This window comes from Chiloscyllium punctatum, chromosome 9, assembly GCF_047496795.1.
Source record: "Chiloscyllium punctatum isolate Juve2018m chromosome 9, sChiPun1.3, whole genome shotgun sequence".
Classification (NCBI taxonomy): Eukaryota; Metazoa; Chordata; class Chondrichthyes; order Orectolobiformes; family Hemiscylliidae; genus Chiloscyllium; species Chiloscyllium punctatum.
Window position 1 is genome coordinate 81516971 of NC_092747.1, and position 26890 is coordinate 81543860.

At 41.0% G+C, this 26890-nt stretch overlaps 1 protein-coding gene across 1 annotated transcript in view; it reads right to left on the reverse strand.

Annotated features, from left to right (window-relative positions):
- Positions 1-26890, reverse strand: part of gpc6a (glypican 6a) — a 1024509-nt gene that overhangs the window by 61780 nt on the left and 935839 nt on the right. The window contains exon 5 of the mRNA XM_072577902.1: positions 10696-10826. Coding sequence (XP_072434003.1) covers positions 10696-10826 — 131 coding nt within the window. The remainder of the gene's footprint in view (positions 1-10695; positions 10827-26890) is intronic.

Here is a 26890-nt window from a genome sequence, read left to right on the forward strand (position 1 = left end):
GTATCAGTATCTGTATACAGATCATACACCTTTCAAAACACAAAGAACACAGAACCCAACTCCTCCAATTTAACATCAGCAGTGTTCTTTGAGCAGCATTCTTGGGATTATGAATGGGCAAGCTGAACACTTTTAACCTAACAAAACATTGTCAGTTGACCAACCATTACTGTCAGCCCACCAGACATTTTTGTTACATCTGCAAGTGAGCTGTCGCCAAAAAGTAAGCTGACTTGGCATCTCAACTTTATCCTTCTGATTAAAACACAACATTTAAAGTAGGTGCAAGTTGACTGATGAGATTACATGTATTTTGTATTATTTTAATCAATACATTTAAAATAGAGGAGTTGAATATTCTGTCCTCATTTTATATTGGACAAAAGCAAAAATAAGCTGTGCTAATGGAAGTTATGTAAATATACATACTGAGGAGCATGTTCTTTGTAATTAAATAATCTTTCTTCTCCTTTGCTCCTGAGCTCTCCAAGTAGCAGATATCCGTACTGGAAAAATGAGTGGCTGTGCAGCTATTGAGTATCTACTTTGAGCTGAAGGAAGCTTAATCCAGTTTTTTTTCTGGCTTCTCCTTCCATCTATGTGGAAAAATTAATCTTCCACTTTCGACTTTGTTACAGTAATGCCGCCAAAATCAGGAACCAACTCTTCAACAATAAAAAATGCAGCTTTCGTTTTCGATTTCTGCAGCTCATTGAAACCAGTGAAACAGACTTCACAGCCATTGGCAGAACTGATTCTATTAATTAAACAGTAGCTTAGTGTGTGCATTCTATTAATACATTAAATTAAACTACTACTCTAAGAAACACTTTCTGATGAAATGATTAAAACAAGGAATAACCCAGACCAGTATTATGCCGAGTAAATGCTATCCCAGTTAATCACTGCTTGCTAACTATAGCTTATTCGGAAAGCAGATAAATTCATTTGTTAACTCCAGTCACTAAACTGATGAGGCTTTTCACTGCCTCCAGAGGCAAATGTCTACTCCAAGGATTCCTTTTTCAAAACATTGCCAAATTACATTGACACTTAACTGATTCAGCTGAACAACCCCTATGAATATTGACGTTTCTTTAACATTAGCTTAACAGAGAAATGAGCAGAATTTCAGTAAATAGAAGCATGTTTAAGTGATAATTTAATCTCGTCAATGATCTTCTAAGCGCAGATTTCTAAGCGTGTATAAACAAGATAAAATGCTTCTGAAGAAGAATTCATAACTTTTTAATTGGAGCAAACAAATCCAGAAAGGGAATATAATCCATCCATGATTAAAGATGAGGAACTAACCTAGGAAACAAGGCACAAAACAGGAGTAGGAGTTTCATGTACTGAACTATTTACAAGGCGTTGGTGAACTCTAATTTGCTGTTACGGTTGAGATCCATGTGAAAACTGTTTTTCTTATTTGCCTGCATCATGCCAGAGGCCTCTTGTGGCACAGCCTGGTACACCTTTGAGCCAGGAGGCACAGGTTCGAGTCTCACCTGCTCCAGAGGTGGATAATAAATTAAATCAATAGGTTGATTAAATACAGGTTGATATCTGTACCATTCAGAAGAATAGGGTGCAATGGTCATGAGGCTTGGGCTCAAATCTTGCCTGTTCCAGAGGTGTGTCATAACATGTTTGAGCAGATTGATTTTTAAAAAAACCTGTGCCATACTGTAAGCATTCCTCAACCTGCTGTAAAATGTTCCATTTGATCAGTTCTTCACTGATCTTGAGAAGGTAACTCATTTGCACTCAAGTTGCAATGCTGATTTTGACATATGTTTGGCTGTTGTAGTTCTAAAGATAGTCAGTAATGAAAAGAAACCGATTCTCACTGAGCTTTCACCAAGAACACACAAATGGGATTGGACATTATACTTGCATTTAGTCAGTGACCATACTACATCTGCTTAAAGTTATAATGCTTAAAGATAACAGAAAAAACAGATAACTAATATGATTTAGAATTTCCATCAGTGACTAAATGCAATGATTTTCATTTTTCTCTTTGACACCTGTAAATTCTCACTTCCCAATATTATTTCATTAAGCATTCTACAAATGATATCATAATTTTTTGTCAGAAAAGCGTGCAGAATTTGTATTGACTTTAATCAAGTGGAACTTGAAGTATCAGAAATAAGGTGGGTGAACTTAAGGCGTGGATCGGTACCTAGGATTACGATGTTGTGGCCATCACGGAAACGTGGATAGAAGAGGGACAGGAATGGTTGTTGGAGGTTCCTGGTTTCAGATGTTTCAGTAAGATTAGGTAAAAAAGGAGGGGCGGTGGCGTTGCTAATTAGAAATGGTATAGCGACTGAAGAAAGGCAGTTCGAGGGGGTAGTATGGGCTGAAGTCAGAAATAGGAAAGGAGCAGTCACCTTGTTGGGTGTTTACTATAGGCCCCCCAATAGCAGCAGAGGTGTGGAGAAACAGATTGGGAAACAGATTTTGGAAAGGTGCAGAAACCACAGGGTAGTAGTCATGGGCGATTTTAACTTCCCAAATATTGATTGGAAGCTCTTTAGATCAAATAGAGTGGATGGGGCGGTGTTTGTGCAGTGTGTCCAGGAAGCTTTTCTAACTCAGTATGTAGATTGTCCGACCAGAGGGGAGGCCATATTGGATTTGGTACTTGGTAACGAACCGGGACAAGTGATGGGCTTGTTAGTGGGTGAACATTTTCGTGATGATGACCACAATTCTGTGACTTTCACCTTGGTTATGGAGAGAGATAGGTGCGTGCAACAGGGTAGGTTTTACAACTGGGGGAAGGGTAAATACGATGTTGTAAGACAGGATCTGAGGAGCATAAGTTCGGAGCATAGGCTGTCAGGGAAGGATGTTGTGGAAATGTGGAACTTTTTCAAGGAACAGATATGACGTGTCCTTGATATGTATGTACCTGTCAGGCAGGAAAGACATGATCGTGTGAGGGAACCTTGGTTGACGAGGGAGGTTGAATGTCTTGTAAAGAGGAAGAAGGAGGCTTACATAAGGTTGAGGAAACAAGGTTCAGACAGAGTATTGGAGGGATACAGGATAGCCAGAAGGGAGCTGAAGAAAGGGATTAGGAGAGCTAAGAGAGGGCATGAAAAATCTTTGGTGGGTAGGATCAAGGATAACCCCAAGGCATTTTATGCGTATGTGAGAAACATGAGAATGACGAGAACGAGGGTAGGTCCGATCGAGGACAGTAGTGGGAGACTGTGTATTGAGTTGGAAGAGATAGGAGGGGTCTTGAATGAGTTCTTTTCTTCAGTATTTACAAACGAGAGGGACCGTATTGTTGAAGAGGAGAGTGTGAAATAGACTGGTAAGCTAGAAGAGATACTTGTTAGGAAGGAAGATGTGTTGGACATTTTGAACAACTTGAGGATAGACAAGTCCCCCGGGCCTGACGGGATATATCCTAGGATTATGTGGGAAGCAAGAGAGGAAATTGCAGAACCGTTGGCAATGATCTTTTCGTCTTCACTGTCAACGTGGGTGGTACCAGGGGACTGGAGAGTGGCAAATGTTGTGCCCCCGTTCAAAAAAGGGAATAGGGATAACCCCTGGAATTTCAGGCCAGTTAGTCTTACTTCGGTGGTAGGCAAAGTAATGGAAAGGGTACTGAGGGATAGGATTTATGAGTATCTGGAAAGGCACTGCTTGATTAGGGACAGCCAGCATGGATTTGTGAGGGGTAGGTCTTGCCTTACAAGTCTTACTGAATTCTTTGAGGAGGTGACCAAGCACGTGGATGAGGGTAGAGCAGTGGATGTAGTGTACATGGATTTTAGTAAGACATTTGATAAGGTTCCCCATGGTAGGCTTATGAAGAAAGTCAGGAGGCATGGGATAGAGGGAAATTTGGCCAGTTGGATAGAAAACTGGCTAACCGGTTGAAGTCAGAGAGTGGTGGTAGATGGTAAATATTCAGCCTGGAGCCCAGTTACAAGTGGAGTTCTGCAGGGATCTGTTCTGGGTCCTCTGCTGTTTGTAATTTTTATTAATGACTTGGAAGAGGGAGTCGAAGGGTGGGTCAGTAAATTTGCAGATGATACGAAGATTGGTGGAGTTGTGGATAGTGAGGAGGGCTGTTGTTGGCTGCAAAGGGACTTAGATATGATGCAGAGCTGGGCTGAGGAGTGGCAGATGGAGTTCAACCCTGTCAAGTGTGAGGTTGTCCATTTTGGAAGGACAAATAAGAATGCGAAATACAGGGTTAACAGTAGGGTTCTTAGTAAGGTGGAGGAGCAGAGGGATCTTGGGGTCTATGTTCATAGATCTTTGAAAGTTGCCACTCAGGTGGATAGAGCTTGTAAGGCCTATGGTGTATTAGCGTTCATTAGCAGAGGGATTGAATTCAAGAGTTGTGAAGTGATGTTGCAGCTGTACAGGACCTTAGTTAGGCCACATTTGGAGTACTGTGTGCAGTTCTGGTCGCCTCACTTTAGGAAAGATGTGGAAGCTTTGGAGAGGGTGCAGAGAAGATTTACCAGGATGTTGCCTGGAATGGAGAATAGGTCATACGAGGATAGGTTGAGGGTGCTAGGCCTTTTCTCATTGGAACGGCGAAGGATGAGGGGTGACTTGATAGAGGTTTATAAGACGATCAGAGGAATAGATAGACAGTCAGAAACTTTTTCCTCGGGTACAACAGAGTGTCACAAGGGGACATAAATTTAAGGTGAAGGGTGGAAGGTATGGGGGGATGTCAGGGGTAGGTTCTTTACCCAGAGAGTGGTGGGGGCACGGAATGCGCTGCCTGTGGAAGTGGCAGAGTCAGAATCATTGGCGACCTTTAAGCGGCAATTGGATAGGTACATGGATGGGTGCTTAAGATAGGAGAAATGTTCGGCACAACATCGTGGGCCGAAGGGCCTGTTCTGTGCTGTATTGTTCTATGTTCTATGAAGGATGTATTTTAATGCAACTTAGTTTTAACTAAAGCATGCAGAGAGCATTGAAAGGAGTAAATATTCAAAACATCACTGTTTAGTTTTCTTGGTTTGTGCCATTTGGTCATGTTTTCTTTCCCAAAGGAAGAAAGATATTCAGCTCAGATCATCTGTTAGTAGGGCATTGCAAATACCCTTGGAGAGAATTGCAACCAATGTTTGAAGACAGATTTAACATTAACTTGTTGTCCCTCCTTTTGTGAACGTGCACATTCTCTCCGTATATGGTGCTTTATTAATGGATCTAAATCATAGACTTGCATAGAATCCCAACAGTGTAGAAGCAGGCCATTCATCATATGGAGTCCAGACTGACCCTCTAAAGCGCATCCCACCCAGACCCATCCATCCCTGTAATCTGCATTTTCCATGGCTAATCCACCTAACTTGCACATCCCTGGACACTATAGACAATTTAGCATGACCAATCCACCTTTGGACTGTGGGAGGAAACCAGAGCACCTGGAGAAACCCACACAGACACAAGGAAGATGTGCAAACGCCACACAGACAGTCACCTGAGCGTGGAATCAAACCTGGATTCCTGGTACTGTGAGACAGCAGTGTTAACCACCAAGCCACTGTGCTGCCCTCAATGTCAATGATCTTTCATTAAAAGTGATTAAAGTTAGACACAAAGAGATGGCAGCTGGAGTCGGCTGATCAGTCCTTTGAACTTGTTCCATCATTCACCAGGATCATATCTATCTTAATTTCACTTTCTCGCACCTTCCCTACATGTCTTTGTTCCCTTAATTAAATATTAGTCAATTTTTGACTTGGAAACGCTAGTTGAATGAGCATCAACAGCTCCGCAGGTTGAGACTTGATCCTCAATCCGAAAAGTCTGACCTCCAAGTTCCCAACTGACCAAACACAGAAAACATCAGCCCAGCAACTTCCCATTGGATCCTTGAAGAATTTCACAGGTTTCATTGAAATTGCAGCGGACTTTTTAATCTGGGGTTGGGAACCTGATGCCTCTATCATTTCCTAGTTGCAAAACAATGTTTCATAATGTATGTGACTTAATATTGCTTTGCAGTATTAAAAAATTGAACTGACCTGGGCCAAATTTGACGTCCAGGTAGTGATGTTAGGAGCAGCCCCAGTTTAGTTGGGGTGATGCTGGTTTATTGGTAATGTCATTAGTGCAGTGTGACTAGCAATCCAGAATCTTAGACTAAATGCTCTGGAGGAGTAGGTTTGAAACTCAGCATGGTAAAAACAATGACTGCAGATGCTGGAAACCAGATTCTGGATTAGTGGTGCTGGAAGAGCACAGCAGTTCAGGCAGCATCCAAGTAGCTTCGAAATCGACGTTTCGGGCATGGCTGCTTATGAAATGTAAATTTACATTATACATTTGGAATGGAAGTCTCAGTGCAAGCAATCATGCCAACTATTGTCAATTGTTGTGAAAAAGATTCTGCATCACTAACATCCTTTAGAGTTGAAAATCTGTCATCCTTCCTCACATTTTTCTTCATACATACAGGAATGTGGTTTCATATCCTTTGCAATGACCTGAGAAGAAATTCATTTTAACAATAGTTATGGATGGGCAACAAAGCTGACCTTGCCATTGATGACCATATTCCATGCAAGAATCAATGAAAAACAAAAACTAGTGGAAGTCCCCTTGACAAGTTTAACAATGTCCATGACTGGGCTTGGTTTTGACAGATACGATGGAACTACAGACTGCCAGCACTGGCCTGGGTAGTCGTCCCAGGGAGGCACCACAAATTTCAGATGCTCTAACAGATGCAGTGCCCAAAAGAAGAGATATTTTGTTCTTGATGTCTGGAAGAAATAATCCATAGAGGAGGTGATGGATGTCAGAGGTATGTGAGTGCATCACAGAAAGTAAGTGATATACCCAAGTTCTGGAAAGGTGAATGTTGTGTGACACTTGATTGACAGGCCTGTAACTCTGCAGATGCAATCTTACACATAAGCTGAGTGTGTGTATATTTGTATGTGCACTTGTGTACATGCGTGCATAGTTCTCAAATAAAGTAGCCAGTTGCAGCATTGAGCAACACTAACATATGGAGTGCAGTTGAACAGGGCATTACTGAGGTTATCCCACTGGAATAGGGGGTGTGGGGCAGAGGATAAGGCAACAAAAGGGTTTATTAACTATGGTACTATGGTCTGCTGTGGGATAGACTGTGGGTGATGGACAGCCCGTTTTGGTTTATTATGGGACTCTTCAAACATATATGCTGGATAATTTAAGAGTTATAGACCTTCCTGTCCCAGGGGCTGGGAGTGGCTTGGGTGCAGCATTGCTGAATTTGCCAGGGCCCTTAGATACATGCTAACCTGAGGACTGCCATTAGCTTTGGAACTGCCCTGCTCTCTCCCTTCAATATTTGGGCACTTACCAATACCACCTTTATCTTATTTTTCCTCCACTTCTTCTTCTTTCTCTCCCATAGAAGAACAGAGTTCCTTCATCCTGTACCAGGCATCTTGGTCCTGTATAGTCATGTTGTACAGCACACAATCAACCCTGACTGACATACACTAGAGGTCGACACTCAGCTGGTTAAGGGAAGTGAAACACACCTTCAGGATGTCAATGATCTGTTCAATGCAGGGAGTGTTAGTTAATGGTTCTGGTTGAAATGGCATTCTGTATTTGTTTCTAAGTACTAGATTTGTCAGGAAAGACGTATTCAAGAGGTGAGCCTTACCCCCAGCAGCTGCCTTGGAATCTGGGTGTTGACTTGAAAAGGTATAGTACTTCAAATTTTCAAAGGCACAATGATAGGCACCTGGGAACACAGTGCAGACCAAGATAAGATTTGCGTGATCACATATAATTGGACATTGATGGAGCGGAAGCTTTTCCTGCTCAGTCACAATGTGATCTTGTTGGCAGAACCATTTTTCCTGATAGCTGGTGTGCTACTTTTTGTGAGCAGCTTTCGACACATGATGTTTGAGACTCCAGGGAAGGATAAGTTGCTTAAATTGCTCCAGTTGTCGTGGATCAGCTAACAAAAAAGGCCACTTTTCTCCCCAATTCTGCTCCAGCTGCCTGTTGGAACCCCGTCATTAGATAGCAATGGAAGTTTAGTCTTTGAGTAGAAGTGAAGTTGACGGATGTCCTTAACAGGGCTGTCTAAGATCCATTTTTGAGATGGATAGAAACGGTGAAACAATGCATACCTCTATCCTTCTGGATCAGATTGGGATCTCCTTCAGAAGCAAAATGATAATTATTTGAAGGCTCCCTACCCTGGATTCTATAGGGGATTGGGATGTGAATGTTGCCACATGCTTCAGGTCTGTGTGCAATATCAGTCATAATTCCCTCCCTCTTGAAAAATTGGGTTGTCTTGTTTGGTTAATGTTCCGGCTCAGGATCTCTGCATTTCCATTATCTTTGCTCAGCCTGTATCTGGTGAGGAAGGCGTAACAGGATAGCACTGGAATCTCACCATACCTAATGTCTGTGATGTTGACAGTAGCACACTGTTATCATTTCAATATGTTTTTGGAGTATCCCTCAGAAGGCTCAACCACAAAACTTACTATGAAGTTAGGACAGCAAGAAGTGGATCTGCCCTTGCAGTACAGTAATCTGTTCTGCCTGCCTCTTCAACCTGACATTTACATTCCATTCCACCCCTACTAAGTGCCTCCCTGACGGTGAACTCCTTTCTGCTTTAGTTTTCTGTCTGTCCCTGTGGTCCTGATAATTTGATTACATGAGTCAAAGGTCACTGCTACATCTCCTCAATTCCATCTGGGTGCTTCCAAATCTTCCTGTTTCAGCTCGGCTATGCTTCAGCTGGTTGATTTAACTGACAGGTCCAGGAAGATGATGAAGTCAAACAACTTTACCAGCACTCTAGGCATATGGAAAACACCGCCTCATCTTCCGCCTCGGAACACTTCAACCCCAGGGCATCAATGTGGACTTCAACAGCTTCCTCATTTCCCCTTCCCCCACCTCATCCTAGTTTCAAACTTCCAGCTCAGTAACTGTCTCCTTGACTTGTCCGGACTTATCCGACCTGCCTATCTTCTTTTCCACCTATCCACTCCACCCTCTCCTCCTTGAATTATCACCTTCATCTCCTCCCCCACTCACCCATTGTACTCTATGCTACTCTCTCCCCACCCCCACCCTCCTCTAGCTTATCTCTCCACGCTTCAGGCTCACTGCCTTTATTCCTGATGAAGGGCTTTTGCCCGAAACGTCGATTTCGCTGCTCGTTGGATGCTGCCTGAACTGCTGTGCTCTTCCAGCACCACTAATCCAGTATATGGAAAACAGGTCCTTTCCTTTGGCTTGCTTGTGCCCAAAAAAATCTCTTCAGTACCTGAAAAGATCCTCTATGGACATCCATACCTCTCCCCTGTATTTACGGTGAGCCTTCCCAAACATATGTCCCAATATGACTGCCACCTCTAGTAATGATCAGCTGACAATCCTCGATTCAGACCATGGCCGTCAGGTCAATGAACATTTTTGAACATCGCCCCAAACTTGTCTTATCCTCTATCTGTAAGCGGGTAGGAATCATGGTAGGTAATTTTGCGATAAGTAGGGTAAAGTAGAAACTCAGCTTCATCTATGCAGCCTGTGCCCTCATTAGAACTGCCGCAATGTCAGCCCACCTTTCTGAGACATTATTTTAACCACTTGCTTTATCTCAGTCAGATACTTTGCTATTTCATACAGAAAGATTTGATGCTTGACTTCTGAAAAGCTTCCCTCGAACTCAGCACCGCCTTCCTAACCTGCAATCTTCTTCCTGACCTCTCCGCCCCCACCCCACTCCAGCCTATCACCCTCACCTTGACCTCCTTCCACCTATCGCATTTCCAATGCCCCTCCCCCAAGTCCCTCCTCCCTACCTTTTATCTTAGCCTGCTGGACACACTTTCCTTATTCCTGAAGAAGGGCTGATGCCCAAAACGTCGACTCTCCTGCTCCTTGGAGACCTGCTGCGCTTTTCCAGCAACACATTTTCAGTTCTGAAAAGCCGCTCTGGCACCAAGATTGGACTGGAGGTTCAAGCACACAAACTACATCAAGGTCAAATAACGTTGATCCTTTATTCCACCAGCAAAGTCTTCATTAGTCATTCATGGAAAACCTTAATTCTGAGCAACAAACTGTTTAAGGACATCTGGGACCAACACTCTGGATCACCAGGAAGATATTAAAAGCTGAGCTCATCAGCAGGGTACAGAGCAGTTGGTGGATCCCCTATTGCTAACATCCATGACCATGTAAACCAGATTACTTCATCTCCTAGCCAACAAGGGTGACTACCCTCTCTTTGGGGCTTCTCAGACTCAGAAATGCCATCCAGGCATCTCTGCCAACCCTCTAACAGTTGTACGTCAGATTTCCTCTCCCACTTCTCACCACCATCAAAGGCTTTGACCTGTCACACTGCAATTCATAAGGCCCATAATTCTGCATTTCCTGCTTACTGCTGCTCTCGCATGACATCAGGGTCCAACACAACTGGTCTGCCAAAGACACTGCATCTCACAAGGAGGGGCCGACCAGTACCTCTACCCACCACAATCCACCCACCATTGCCACCATTCGGTTACAGAACATTGAGTCAAAAGAGATGCTCTAGCCTAGTTTTAAACTGGACTTCTACTGAAGCTTGTTTGTAAATGCAAAGGTGACAGAAAGGTGATCTTCACATAATATTAATCCACAAAACAACTCCAGCGTCCTTACCTTAGCTGACACTTGCAAGCTGTGATCTTGCATATTCATGATGGCATCGGAAATCTTCAAATCAATTGGATCCAGGACTGCTTCAATGTTGAAAGGTCCTTCCAGCCTTTCCGCTACCAAGAGCATAGCATCTGTCAAAACAAGATGCAAGTGCCACATGGAGGGTGAAGATTAATCATGCTGGCATTTCATAAAAAGTTAGGCACAGAAATGCTGACTGTTGAAGTTTATAGCTATGCTGAAATATAGAGTATGTGACAAAATGGGAATATTTGAACAGTACGTGATTATGGCATACAATTGCCATGTCAAACTGCATTAGTTTAATTTCCATGGAAAATAGGTAAATAAAATGGAACTTTTTCATTTTCAATAATATACAAGGAATAATTCTCTCCAATTGCAAATTTGTAAGAAATGTCTTTGCACATAAGCAGCAAAAGAACTCAAGTCTCACGTAGCACCTCATTGATTTTTATCCAAAATCAGGAGGCAGAAAATGCAATAATCCTCTATGTGCATTTCAGCATATAAATGAGGATTAGAGGGAAAACAGAATTGCTGTATGTGTCATGATCATATTTACAATTAGAAATCTGTGTTTGTCACAAGCAAATGATTTAGTTCTTCTGGCTGTCAACTATCACGTGGAATACTGCACAAAAGGCAGTGCATAATCCTAACCAATTGCATAATTTATGAGCTAAAAAAAATCCAGCAAGTCAAATGATACAAATAGAAATATTTATTGAATAATGCAACTGCCTAGATCATGAAAATTGTATATGATAAAGTGTCCAATCAGGACTACAACATATACCTAATGCTTGTGATCTGTACATCTTTCTACCATTGACAGAGGATTTCAGTTAAAAAAAAGAAAATGTGTTAATCTATAACAAAGCATCACATTTTCAAACAAAAATACTGTAGGAAATACTTTTTTCTCTTTTATTTGAGACTAACAAATCCTTTCATTGCAAATTGATTCCTGTGATTTTGAAACATAACTCCGTCTGTAAAAATTCTGAAATTATCTGTAAATCACATAAATTAAAATCAATCAAGACCTATGTTTGGTTTTTAAGACATTATTATATGTTTACTTTTCTAAGTAATGCATATTTCATACAAATATCACATTTTAGTACTTTGTGTCCACTTACCATTGGACCATCTGCAGGCCATCACATTAAGTTATCCTAGTTAATATAAATTCAGCTCAACAATGTTCAAATGTGTAACATACTTGCAAATGTGACAGGATTCAGCATAACAGAGCCAGCAAAAAATTATTAGAGATGGAGAAATCTGCCCTTTGACATCATGGTAAGTGTTGTGGTCATGTTCAATTGAACCTTCTGAGACACCTTGGGTTAGAGTTTCTGCCACCAATGCTTCTTACTGTTATCTTTCTAAGTTACTGTTACCAACTGAGGAAGGATGTCAACACCGAGTTTTGAGTTTCATGGGAAAAATGCAGAAACTGGACTGTTCCAGGTTCAAGGGGTTGAATGGCCACTCCTGTTCTTATTCCTTGTGCTCTTATAAGAGGTTATATTGGAATGATATAAAATGGTGGTTGGGCCACAACAAGAGTGTTGTGTGCAGATCTGGAATCAATGTTATAGGAGGTTACTGAAAACATTTACCAGGGTGTTGCCTGGGCTAAGCAGGGATATAATTGAGATGTTTAAAACTGAGGGACATAGACAGGGTAAACATGAAGAAACTTTTCTTCTTAGTGGAGGGAATGATGACTGGTGGCATGGATTTAAGGTAACGGCATGAGGTTTAGAGGGCATATGAGGAAAAAACTCTTTCATCATGAGAGGGTGTTGGGAATCTGAAACTCACTGTTTGTAAGTGTGGTAGAGGTAGAAACTCTCATAACATGTAAGGAAGCATTTAGATGTGCACCTGTGATGCCAAGGCATATAAGGCTATGGGCCAAGTGCTGGAAAATGTGATTCGAATAGTTAGATGGCTGTTTTGACCAGCATGGATGCAATGGGCTGAAGGGGCTTTTTCCATGCTGTTGACCTCTATGACTCTATGACCAATGTCAGAAAATCAATGACCAGCTTTTATTCAGAAATAAGTTCTTCTAAAGTGAAAGTCCTCCTTTAACAGTAACACTCAGACTGAAAACTCATTACAAATTCAAGTAGTAGAAAACCAGGCGCAAAGGAACAGGAGCAGGCCATTCAGCCTGCAAGCCTGCCATTCAATAAAATCATGGCTGATCTGTGGCCTAACTCCATATGCTTGCTTAGGGTGCATATCCCTTGATACTCTTGCTTAATAAAAATTTGTCAAACTCCAACTTAAATTTAGCAACTGAATTAGCATCGACTGCCATTGAGGAAGAGAATTGCAAACTTCTATTACTTTTTGCATTTCAAAATACTTTATAACATTTCTCCTGAATGATGTGAATGTAAGAATTAGAGTGTGTCCCCTTGTTTGAGAATCTTCCACCAGTTGAAACACCAGAAATAGTTTATCTTCACATCCTTTGTCTTTCCTTATTAATATCCTGAAGAACTTGATTAGATTACCTGCTAAATCCTCAAGATTAACGGTTTAATTTGTCTAACCTCTCCTCATTACCTAACCCCTGAAGTCCAATATCATCCTTCTAAACCTGCGATGAACTCCCTCCAAGGCCAAAATATCCTTCCTAAGATGTGGAGCCCAGATCTTCTCACAATATTCCAAGTGGGGTCTAATTAAGGTTTTGTATAACTGCAAAAGAATGCCTGCAACTTTGTACTCTAGCCATTTAAATATGAAGATCAGCATTCCATTAGCCCTCTTGAATATTTTCCGCACCCAAATCTCATTGGACATCTGTTATATTTGACTTTGCACCTTCTAAAAATACCCTGATCTATTCTTTTTCATTCTGAAATGGATAGCTTCACACATATTTTTATTAAAAGCCATCTACTACAGCTTTGCCCATTCACCTAATCTATCAATAATATTCTGTTCTAATTTTACGCTGTCATCAATATTGTCTAAAATGTTGCCAAATTTTGTGTCATCAGCAAATTTGGATATTCGACATTTTATGCCATTATCCAAGTAATTAATGAATATTGTGATCAATTGAGGCCTCAACACAGATCCCTGCGGGACATCACTAGTCATATCCTGCCAATGTGAGTACTTACCCATTATTTAAACTCTGATTCGCGCCACTCAACCAATTTTCCTGTCAATATCAGTAATTTGCCCTCAGCTGTGTGGACTAACAGCCTTATGTGGGACATTGTCGAAAACTTTCCAGAAGTCCATATAAACCACATCCATTGATTTACTTCTGTCCACCACCTTTGTCATCGCTTCAAAAAACTTCACCAGGTTTGTCAGACATGTTTGACCGTTCATGAATCCATGCTGACTCTTCCTGATTAACTCAATATTTTTTGAGATGACTAGTTACCCTATCATTGTTTTATAGACTCTAACAAATTTTCCACCACAGATGTTGGGCTAACTGATCTGTAATTCCTTGGTTTCTCTCTGCCATTCTTCTGAAAGAACAAAGCATAATGAATAACTTTCCAATCCAGAGGGACAACTCTTGAATCCATAAAACTCCAAAGTATTATGGTTAGGGCATCAGCAATTTGCTCTACTATCTCCTTTAACACATGTTGATGGGAGCCATCTGGTCCGGTGGATTTATCACTCTTCAGTCCCATTAATTTCCCCCGATTGATAATTTACTTAAGCAAATTATTTAGACACTATTCCTGATCCTCTGTTAATTTTGTTGAGACTTCTGGCACATTATCCTCTTTTTCTGCATTGAACACTGAAGCAAAATAATGGTTCAGCATCTCTGTCATTTCCCCATGGTCATTGATAATATCTCCACTCTCAGCCTTCAGTGGACCAATTGTATTCTTAACCAGTTGCTTTCTCTTTATATAACAGTTAAATCTCTTATTGTCTTTTATACCCTTTATAAGTTTCCATTTATAATCCTTTTTAGCTGCCTATATAAGCCACTTTGTGGCTCTTTGTTGGTCTTTGTATTTGTCCCATTCGATGTGGTCTGTACTGTCCTTTGCATTTTTATAAACCTTTTCTTTTAATTCTATGCTGATCCTTACCTCCATAGACATCCATGGTTGTTTTTATTTGTGACGTGGAGTTTTTCCTTCTTATGGGTACAAAATACTTCTAAATAGTACTCAATGTTTCCTTGAACATCCTCCACTGTCCCTGAGTTGCTTTACCTCTTAGCAGAATTTCCCAGTTACTGTGGGCAATCTGCCTCATTTGATTAAAGTCTACCTTGCTTAAATCCAAAAGTCTGGTGTAGGTATTCAATCTTTGCTAATCTCTTGCAACAGTATAGAAAATTTGGTTATGTTATGATCGCTTTTTGAAAACTGCTGACAAACAATTAGGTCACTAATTAAATCACACTCATTGCTTATTAATAGACCCGATATTGCTTGCCCCTTTTTCGAAACCGAGAAATATTGACATTGGAAATGATCATAACATGTGGAAGCAGGCCATTCAGCCCATTGAGTTGACTCTGACCTGTAAGGAACACCCCTACCCTATCCCTGTAACTCTGCATTTCCCATGGCTAATCTGCACATCCCTTGAATTCACAAACTTTCTGGCAAATGCTTATCTGTCTCTCCCAGTCTATAAAGATTAAAGTACCCCATTAATACTACCCTGCCTTTGTTACATAGTTATCTAAGTTCAGCGTTTATATAAACCAGCACTGCTAAGCTGCTATCAGATGGACTATATGTGACACTTATTGCAGTTTTAGTTCCTTTGTAAGTCCTTAGTTCTACCCATAAGGTCTCCACTGGATGCTTACCATTTATTACAACTTCCCTCACCATATAAATGATTCTGTTTGGAATCAGTAATACCCTTCCTCCTTGTTTTCTGTTTCTCTATCCTTCCTGTAAACCTTATAACCTGTTATGTTTAATTCCGAGTCAAGACCATCCTGCAGCCATCTCTCTGTAATGGCTACAATATCTTAATTTCCAATTTGAAATCTGTGCCTGCAGCTCATTTAATTTGTTCTTTACACTCTGTGTATTTGTATAAAGAACTCTAATTTTGGCTATATGCTCTATCATGTCCTTCAGCATCTTTTCATTATTTCTCACTCTTCTCTTAGTCAATATACTTCTTAAAATCTCATCTTTTATATTAATCTGGCCCTGCTTGTTCAACCTAATAACCTGTACCATCCCCTCAAATGCTGACCTGCTACTCTGGTTGTCACCTTCCTACAAAACTATTTTAAACCCTCCCAAGTGACACGAGCAATCCTCACCAAAAAGATCTTGGTGCACATCCAGATTAGGTGCAACATGTCCTTTTATACAGGTCTCACTTGCCCCGGAATAGATCCCAATGATCTAGTACCTGAATCCCTCCATCTGACACCAGCTCAGTAGGCACATATTCAATTGTACTAATTTCCTATTTCTGGCCTCACTAATACATGGAACAGGGAGAAATCTTGAGATTACAGCCCTAGACATCCTGCTTTTTATCTTTCTGTCTAACTCCCAAAATTCCTTTGTAGGATCTCATCACCCATATTGCCTATGTCATTGATTCCAATATGAACCATGACCTCTGGCTGTGCACCCTCCCCTTTCAGAATATCCTGTGCCCACTCAGAGATATCCTTGACCCTGGCACCAGGAAGGTAACAGACCATCCTGTATTCTCATTTGCTGGCAGAGAACAGCCTATGTGTGCTTCTGACTATACAGTCCCTGACTACCACTGCTTGCTTGCACTTTGACCGTCCTTGCTGTACAACAGAGTCATTTGTGGTGCCACTGCCCTAGTTTCTGCTGTTGCCATCTTCAGATGGGCGATCCCCTCTAACAGTATCAAAATTGTTCTTGTTATTTGAGAGGGAAATAGCCATAGGCTCTCTTGCAAGAATTGGTTGCCTTTTCTGGCAGATTAGAGATATTTGTGAAGACATCCAGCTAAAAAACTGTTTGTATAAGTGTCTGGGTTTTATTTCTCATTTCATCCTTTCAAATTAGCAAGACAAACATAAAATTAAAGTAACTTAGGCTTAATAGAAGTGTTCAAAATGACAACAGATTTTAACAAGTGAATGGAGAAAATTTAGAGTAGCAGAAAGTTAAGGAACCTAAAAAAGACAGTTTACAAAGTACTCTTTCAGAGAGTTATGATGATTTGACTTGAGTTTTATTTCTGACAGGGTTGTGGAAGATGACTTAATGGGAACTTAGAAAAGCTAACTGCATATAACTTGAAAAGGAGATATTTGCAGGACCACAGAAAAAGCAGAGGATTGGAACTAAATGGACAACATGTTCAAAGTGCCAACAGAAGAACCATGGACAGCAGAGCTTCCTTGCACATTGGATGTCTTTAACTGCAATTCTACACAGTAATAGCAATGCTTAGAATATAATGAGATACTTAATAATATGTGAAAGTTTACTGTTTCCTTCAATATGCAATGGTTAAGTGAGCTTAGGGACTCATCTTTGTTAGGCTTTTGGGTACAGCATGGGTAGGTGCTTCCTTCCAGAGCTAATTTAAGCATCTTGGACTGGGGTACATTTGAAATAGTGCAAAATATTTCCGAAGAAAAGGCTAACTCCCTTGACCTGGCTAAGTCCTGCTGACAACCATGACATTCTTGCGCACTTTGTATCTGCATTAAACAGCACGGCAAGATAGCAGATTCCTGATGAAGCGCATTTGTCCAAAACGCCGATTTTCCTGCTCCTCGGGTGCTGCCTGACCTGCTGTGCTTTTCCAGCACCGCTGTAATCTCGACTCTAATCTCCAGCATCTGCAGTACTCACTTTCACCTATCAGTACCATCAGCCTGGTACCTTTGGCTGAGGTGGTAAAACGCACAATGGCAAGGCAAGATAAGGCAGGGATGCTATCAGCATCAACATTGGCACAATGAACACAGTCCACTGATTTCTGAACAACAAATCCAAACAAGCAGACAAAACATGTCCAGAAACCATACAAAACTCTCCCCTACATCAAAGACATCTCGGAAATGACTGCCAGACTACTCAGACCCCTTGGCATCATGGTAGCCCACAAACCCACCAACACACTAAAACAGCAACTAATGAACTTGAAAGACCCTATACAGGCAACAAGCAAAACTAATGCCATTTACAAAAAACCTTGCAAGAACTGTAACAAACACTACATTGACAAAGTACTAGACCATTATAATTTCATATCGCAAACTTCGGCTCTCACCTATTGCCCTTCATCCCAGGACCATAAGGAATCTGTTGTCAATCCACCAGCCTCTAAAGTCAAAGGATCACCCCTGTTATTTTTGACAGGCAAATATAACAAGCTACCATCCCCTTTCTTTCAGAATTTTAAAGAAACTATTCCTTCTGAAACACATTGGCATACTCATCAATCAGACCAACATCCTCAACCTTTCTTGTGGTAATGTCCCATTTAAGTGCACCAGATGCAAAACCAACAATTTCACCTGTCTCCTCAACATAAAGGCTACATACTCTACTTCCAAGTGAAGCAGTGATTTATTAGTAATCAATTCAATTAAGCATACTGTATTGCTGCTTACATTGTACTCTCCTCTAGCTTGATGATCAAACACAGACTGGCCAACTGCATTCTGAAGCAACTACAATCAGTTCTCAAATAATAATTTCAAACCAATATCCGAATTGTCTGAGAGTTTAATTCTCCGCTGCACTTGCTCTCTGTGCCTGCAGTCTTTGGCCTTCTACAGTGCTCTATTGAAGCTTGAGGGGCTGTATTTCATCTTGTGATTACAATTTACATACTACCTGACTCAACACTGAGTTATCAAATTCAGATTATAACCTTCACCAATTTTTCCAGATGTTACATCTATTTACATTTCCTCTGGACCTGAGTTTTGTCTGTTTACTTGTTCCATTATCATCCCTATCTGACACATTATGTATTTTGTGATTTAATCTCTCCAGCCTATCACCCCATCACCAACCTTCCCTTTTATCATTTAAGGTAGATTTTTGCTTGTTAAATGCCTTACTTACAGCCAAACTTAATTAACATTTAGCTTTCTATCTTATTACAAGTACTGATCAGGCTAGGTGAGAATTATTGATATTGATGTCAGAGCTGATACTTGGTAACTTCAGCTCACTGCTTGCTCCCAAGGACCTTGGATGAGGTCTTTGGCTCTGAGCACACCAGGTGATGGTTATTGCAGATATGGGACAAATCAATATCTTAGGAGATAGATGCCATCTTAATATTCATAGTTTCCAGTATGTTTCTAGTCTAATATGGGATTGAGATGGGCCAAGTGGATCAAGTGTCTTTAGGGAAAATTTAGAGGCCAATGATAATTGCATCATAAGTTTTAGTCAAATATGGAAAAGGGTAGGGAACAACATGGAGTAGCAATAATAATTTTAGGGCAGGCTAACATCAATGGGATAAAACTGAATCTGATGCGGATAAATTAGCATCAACTGGTGGCAGGGAAAATGTGTAATGGGACAATGAGCCAACATTAAAGAAGATGAGTTCAGATGCAATCAAGGAACATTCTGATGAAGCGAAAAGGTATGGCAAGCAAATGTAGAGCTCAGTAGATGTCAACAGAGACAGGAATTAAGATAATGAAAGAAAGGTGTGCTCATGATTAATGTTACTTTAGTAATATATCTGAGAACCAGACTGAATAGAAATGTTCAGAGGAAATTCCAAACTTGGTTCCAAACAGTGATGGTGCTTTTGAAATTCTTGAGAAGCTATTGTTTATAACATAGCACTTTACATGTTATTGAGAATGAAGAGTGATTGTTATGGAGTAGTCTTCCGTTCATGCATTTTACAAGACAGGATTATATTTCAGGATCTCCTTAGTCCATGTGGTGCAGGTACACCCACAGTGATGTTCTGAAGGAGTTCCAGATTTTTGACCTAGTGACAATGAAGGAATGGTGACAGATTTTCACGTCAGCATTGTGTGAGGTTTGGAGGGGAACCTGCAGATGGTGCTGTTCCCATGCATCAGCTACTCCTGTCCTTCTAGAAGTAGAGGTCGAGGTCATAGTTTGGAAGGTTGGTTTCCAGAGGACTGTTTATGAGTTGCTTCACAGTTTAATTATTTTCATATTAAAATACACATTGTGCAGATTCAGCTAGCGAATCTAAAAGTAATTCGTGCTAAGTATATTTCACTTGCTATAGAATCTTTATCTCACCAAGTCTATTCTCATACCCTGTAAAGGAATGATTGAAAATTATACAAGTATTTAGATCAGGTAACAAAGGAGAAACTAAACAATACCAGTGTACAGTAAAATATCAGGTAATTCAAACATATCCAGCAAAAGATGCTTAGATTACCTACGGTAGGAAGTACCAAACAATGTTATACCCAAAAGTGTAACAAAGGCAAGACCTTAAACTGCAATTGAACATTACATATTGTAGGGAACAGTACACTTCCATCCATTATGTTAGTTGACAGAAACATAAATATTCTATAACATCCTGGAATTGCAATTAGAAACATACAAAGAGGCTCGACTGTCCATTGTGCCCCTATTGGGTCTTTGAAAGTGTTGTCCATTTGGTCCCAATCCTTAGCTTTATGGCCCTGAAAATTTTTCTTTTGAAGTTATGTGCAATTACCTTTTGTAAGTTTCCATTAAGTCAGCTTTCACCATACTTTCAGCACTGCATCAAGCCAAATTATCATAATCCTTTGCAAGAGAAATTCGTAAGTTTGCCTCTCGGTTCCTGACCTTTCTTTAACTCAAAAGGTTCTCCTTGGTTACTCTGTCAAAATCCCTCATAATTTTGAATATTTTTATTAAAGCTAAATGACATTGTGTCATGTTTTGCTTTGTTAAGCTGAAAGGATGAAATGAGGAATACAAGCCAGGCACTTCCACTGACAGCTTTGGCTGGATCTGTTCCTCAATGTGTTTGCTTTCTTGCTCCTTGAATTTATAATAAATCTTGTCTCACTTTAGAAGTATCTGTGACTACAAGGAAGGCTGGTCACAAGAATGGCTAATCTTCTGAAACAATGCCTGAACTGTCCTTAGCAAATGTTTGAAATAGACCCCGACCCAATTGCTCGACAGAGTTGAATGTTGCCACCAAGTAACTCTTGGAACAGTTGCTTCCATTATTAATTCGTTATTAAGTTTGAGAAGAAATAACATCACAACACACAGACACAAGATTAAAAATAAAAAAAATTAAAGATACATGGATTAGTTTCTGGATTGTTCTTGAGTTGATTGGAATATTGTAGCCAATATATTGTGTGGTACAAGGCTGTGTCCTTGCTCCCACAAACCTTTGGGACTTTTTTTGCTGTGCTCCTGAAACATTCCTTTGGCACCACAATGGAGGGGATTTATCTATGCACTAGATCAGATGGCAGGCTGTTCAACCTGGCCCGCCTTCGAGCTAAGACAAAAGTAAGCGTGGCATTCATCAGGGACATGCTGTTTGCCGATAATGCTGTTGTTGCAACACACACCCAGCAGAAACTCCAGTTACTGATAAACTGCCTCTCTCATGCTTACAAGGATTTTGGGCTGACTATCAGTCTGAAGAAGGCGAGCATCCTGGGACAGGATGCAGAGGCACTGCCAGACATCACCATCGACAACTACGAACTCAATGTCATCCATCAGTTTACTTACCTTGGCTCTACCATCACTGAGAACCTCTCCTTGGGCACAGAGATTGACAAGAGGATTGGGAAAGTAGCCTCAACTCTTGCTCACCTCACAGCTCGAGTATTGACAAATCCCAAGTTGACAGTGAAGACAAAAATGTCAGTCTACAATGCCTGCATCATAAGCAGACTGCTGTACGGCAGTGAAATGTGGAGTACATATGCCAGATAGGAGAGAAGACTGAATACCTTCCACTTGAGGAGTATCCACCATATCTTGGGTATATCCTGGCAAGACAGAGTGTCCAATACAGTGGACCTACCTGGCCCTGGCCTTCCCAACATGTACACTTACTCAGGCAGCAGAGACTGTGCTGGCTCAGCTATGTCCACAGTATGAAGGACGGTCGCATCCCAAAGAATATCATCTATGGAGAGCTTGCATCCAGGAAGAGACCCACAGGGTGTTTCCAGCTGCGCTACAAGGACGTCTGCATAAGAGATATGAAGGCACTTGATACCGTTACGGAGTCCTGGGAATGGCCTGTAGCTGACCACACGAGGTGGAGAAGCACCCTGAACCAACACCTCAAAACACAGGAAAAGAAGCTGATGAACCCTGCAGTAGACAAGCGAGCATGAAGGAAGGAATGCAGCAGTTCTAGCAGATCAAGGACCACATACAGATGTGACCTCTGCGACCAGGATTGTCACTCCAGCATTGGTCTCTTCAGTTAGAAGCAACATTGTTTCAGGGAAGCAGAAAGCAAGAACAACAAGGATGCAACCCATGGTCAGCCATGACTGAAAGGGGCTTTACTCACATTGTGTGGTTCAGATACTGATGTTGTTGGCCAGTGATTGATATTGAGATGCCTGACTTTGCAGATGGCTGACAGGCAGTTGTCTAGTTTCCCTTTTGAATGTGGTTTCACTTTTTCTTTTTACCTGTAGTCCCCTTCCTGGGTGGAGTTTGGAGATCAAGTTGGAGGTCAAAACGGGACTACAGATCAAGTGTAAATGGAGAAGGGAGCCAGAGATGCCTGGAGATCAGCTCTGGAGATTGGGGCCAATAGCTAGGCAGAGTTGGGTAGGTGCAAAACAAGCAAGTATTGATTGCAATTCTGGAAGGGTGTCATGGATGGGAGCAATAGTGTGAATTAGACTTTGAATGCAGGGAGGAGTGCAATGTTGTCTTATTATTCATGGAACAGCACCTACCTCCAGCTATGTTAAACAAAAAAAAAATCTTCTGTCTTGTACTTCTTGCAGTTCTGGGTCCTGTTTTGGTTGATTTTGGCTAATGGAGACAACACAACCTCTCTGTAAAGTAGTCTTTCCTTACACATTCACCCTGCCATCCTCACTTTCATGCAGACAGCTAGAAGAACCCGAAACTTGCTGTAAAGTTACAAAGATCGAATTCCTGTTCTCTGGATCCCCTTGTTTGCCCACTCACAGTCACATTCTTCCTGTCTCTGACCAAATAGAATATTTTATCCTGAATGGTCTAACTGCAGTTGTGCAGATTCCACTGCTTAAAAGAGCAGCAAAGTATTGGGAGCTGTTGGGACAGTTGTGGATCACTGCAGGGATGGAGGGGCTTCAGTAAGACTACCATTCTTTTAATGTTATTTGGGTCATTAAAATTATGAACCTTAGGAGTTCTAACACAGTGGTTATCAGAGTGCTATTACCTTCAAATTTTAAGGAAAATTATCACATTCAACTTTAAATACAAGGCAATGCACTGCTTTGAAACAAAATTTAAGACTCTCCCACGGCATGCTTTGATTTATGACATGAGAAACAAAATCCCCAAAATACAGTAACAAAAACAGAAATTGCTGGAAAAAACATAAGCAGTCTGGTAGCATCTGTGGCCAGAAAGCAGAGTTAATGTTTGGGTCCGGTGACCTTTCTTCAGAACAGTGAACCATTGACCCTTGAACCAGTAACCCTTCTTTCTCCATTCTGAAGAAGGGTCACTGGACCCAAAACACTAACTATGCTTTCTCTCCACAGATGTTGCCAGACATGCTCAATTTTTCTAGAAATTTTTGTTTCTTTTTCTAATCCCGAGTTTTTTGGTATTTTTTGTCCCCTGAATACAATTCTGTTTCCCAGTTGATTCCGTGCTGCGACCATGAATTTTGCAATATGTTAACTTGCTGGCAACTATTTCTTCTTCTCCTAATAAAGCAGATTTATCAGCTCAGTCGAGGTCACTGCTTGTCTTTACATCATTTTCAGCATATGTGTTAGATTATAATTGGTGACCTCTTCAAATTCCTGTATGGTTAAACTGTGTGAACAGAATGCATATAGCTTTTTGAGGCAGCTGTGCAGTATTTACTCCACAAGAATAGGAAGAGAACGAAATTCATTAGTGATCCTACTTGCAGATTCTGGGCAAAGCTTTACCAGAATTCTGAACAGACCATTTCATTACACATGGTTCAGAAAGCAGCTACATATCTGAGATAACAATAAACTCAGAAAAAAATTGCTCATCTTCAGTTTCAATTTTTTGCATTATCATTTCTCCTCCAGCATTTAAAAAAAAATTAAATGGCTTTGCCACATAAGTAGAGCTTCTTTTTACTTTAAAAGAAAACAATTACTGTATTACATCTTTCGGATATAAACCAGTCCATATAGCCTCATCATTATACTCTCCATCAGTACAGTAATGGAAGGGGTTATTGACAATGCTAACAGACACTTGACTATCCTGCTTAATGACACTCAATAGGGGTTCTGCAATGAACATTCAGCTCTTGACAGCCTTGGTCCAAACATGGACAAAACAGCTGAACTTCAGAGGTCGTATAAGAGTCAGTGCTCTTGATAAGGCAGCATTTAATGAAGTGCTACATCAAGGAGCCCTTGCAAAACTGGAGTCAATGGGAATCTGTGGAAAAATATTTTCGCTGGTTGAAGTCATATCCAACACATAGGAAGATGGTGAGGTCAGTCATTCAGGACATCTCTGCAGGACTTCCCTGTGTCGGAGACCCAACCATCTTCAGCTTATTTACAATGATTTTCCCTCCATCATAAGGTCAGAAGTCAGAATGTTCACTAATGATTACACTATGTTCAGCACGATTCACAAATCCTCAGATAGTGAAACAGTCCATGCCCAAATGCAACATGACCTGGGCAATATCCAGGCTTGAGCTATCAAGCAGCAAGTAACATTTGAGCCACAGTAGTGTGAGGCAATGACTATATCCAATAATAGAGAGAACATGATCTCACTGCTTGACAGTCAATGAAATTATCACCAGTGAATCCTCCATTATCAACATCCTGGGGTTTACCATTAACCAGAAACTCAAGTGGACCAGCCCCCTATATACTATGGTGACAAAACCAAGTCAGAAGTTAGGCACCCTGCAGTAAGTAACTCACTTTCTGTCCTCCAAACTGAAGTCATCACACTTTTGATTTTCCATCAGCCTACAAAAAACACCTGGTGGTCGAAGCTTCTTCATGATGAATGAGTTGAACACCGGACTGGGACGAGCTAGATGGAGTAATTGTAACATGGCCAGCCAGGTGGACTTCAAAGAATATCTTTCACTGATTGGTTCTGTTAATCTGGTTCAACCAGGGAGTGCTAGATGACAGATATAAAAAGAGGTTCTGTTCACTCTGAGAGCTGGGTCTAAGGAAGCCAGACAACTGTCAAATATTATATACATGTAAATAAAGGGTGACTTGATGGATACTGTCTGTGGAGTTATTTCAGTGGTTATGAGAGAAAGAAAAACGCTCCTAAAGAAATCTGCTCACAACAGTCATTTTTTGTTGGGGCAAGCATTTCTGGCATCATGCCATTATTTGGGAAGTTTGACTTGTTTGATGCTGCCATTGGGCCCAGTATGTGAAAATAAGACATTATTTTTTCCAGGCAAATGTAATTGGGCCAGATCGTAAGACTAGATTAATTTAGAATATCTGGTCAGCATATATGAGTTGGAGCGATGGATCTGTTTCCATGCTGTACATCTCTATGACCCTATGACCAGATATTAAAACTTCTCAAAAATTGACAGATTTAATGAATGAATATAATGACCTGAGGCCTCCTTTAATGCTAAGATGCTATCATTTTTGCTTGGCAGTTTGAGAACCAAGGGAATCATGTCAGGAGTTTTGATGAGTTTAAGAAGACTGGTAGACGCATATGACTATAGGATAACCCTAAATGAGATGATGAGAGATTGTTTGTGGGATTAAAGATGTAACCATGCAAAAGTGCTTAGTGGTTGAAGCCCAACTGGACTTCAAACAGGCACCACAACTGGCTTTGCAATTAGAAAATGTGGCAAGTGGAGCATATGAGTTACAGGGTTTGCCAATGGAAGGAACGCCAGGATGGAAGAATCACCAGACCGATTGAAGTTGGGGAACACCACTTCAGTGAAGGTAATTGCATAACCTCACTCATGATATAACCTGAACAGAGAGATTAGCTCTCAGCTAAACCCCAAAACAAAGCAAGAGTCCCACTTGGCCTGAATTGAGTAAGAGAATTCATAGGCTGAAGAGAGCAGGTAGAGCACTGGAGAGCCAACCCAGTGCCATTTGCCTTACATGCAATAGCAAAGGCAGAAATCAGGAGGCTGGAAATTGAATGAATCATCAAACCAAACAGTTTGCAGTAGGGACAGCATAGCCTGATGGATCAATTTGTCTTTGAGGGGATTTTAAACAAATGGTAAAGTGCTTTATGCAGCTGGATAAATACCTCTCACGTAGAGGACTTACAAACAAAACTGGCATGGGGGTGTCCTTCACAAAATTGCATATGAGCCGCGCATGTCCTGCAACTGCAGTTAGATAAGGATTCTGAGAAATATGCTACAATTAATACCTATGAGGGCTTATACTAATATGTGAGGCTGCCATTTGGGGTTTCATTAGCTTATGCCATTTTTCTGCAGATGAAGAACATTTCACAAGGTCTACCCCAGATTGCCAGATTATGTGCTAATAACAAGGATGGCCAATAAAGAGCACATAGAGGATTTGGACATAGTCCTTAGACATTTCTCCAAGGTGGGCATACATCTTATACGGGATAAATATGTGTTCCAGGCACCTCAAGTGACCTACCTGGGCTACAGAGTTACACCTGTTGGAAGATAAAGTGAGGGTGATCAAAGATGCCACAGTTCCCATGTCTGTACTGGAATGTAGGTCTTCCTCAGATTGTTGAATTATTATGGAAAGTGCATTCGTAACCTGGTCTCCATCCTGGCACCCTTATATCTACTATAGAAAAAGGGGCAACCTTGGAAATTGTCTCGAAGCCAAGTTATAACCGTTAAGGAAGTGAAGAAACAGCTAACAATGTCTAACGTGTTGGCACATTATGATCTGAAGCAAGATCTGGTGCTATCATGCAATGCCTCCCTATTTGGTAGTGCTGCCTCACAGATGGCCCAATGGAGAGAAATGCCCAATAGTGTATGCCTCCCT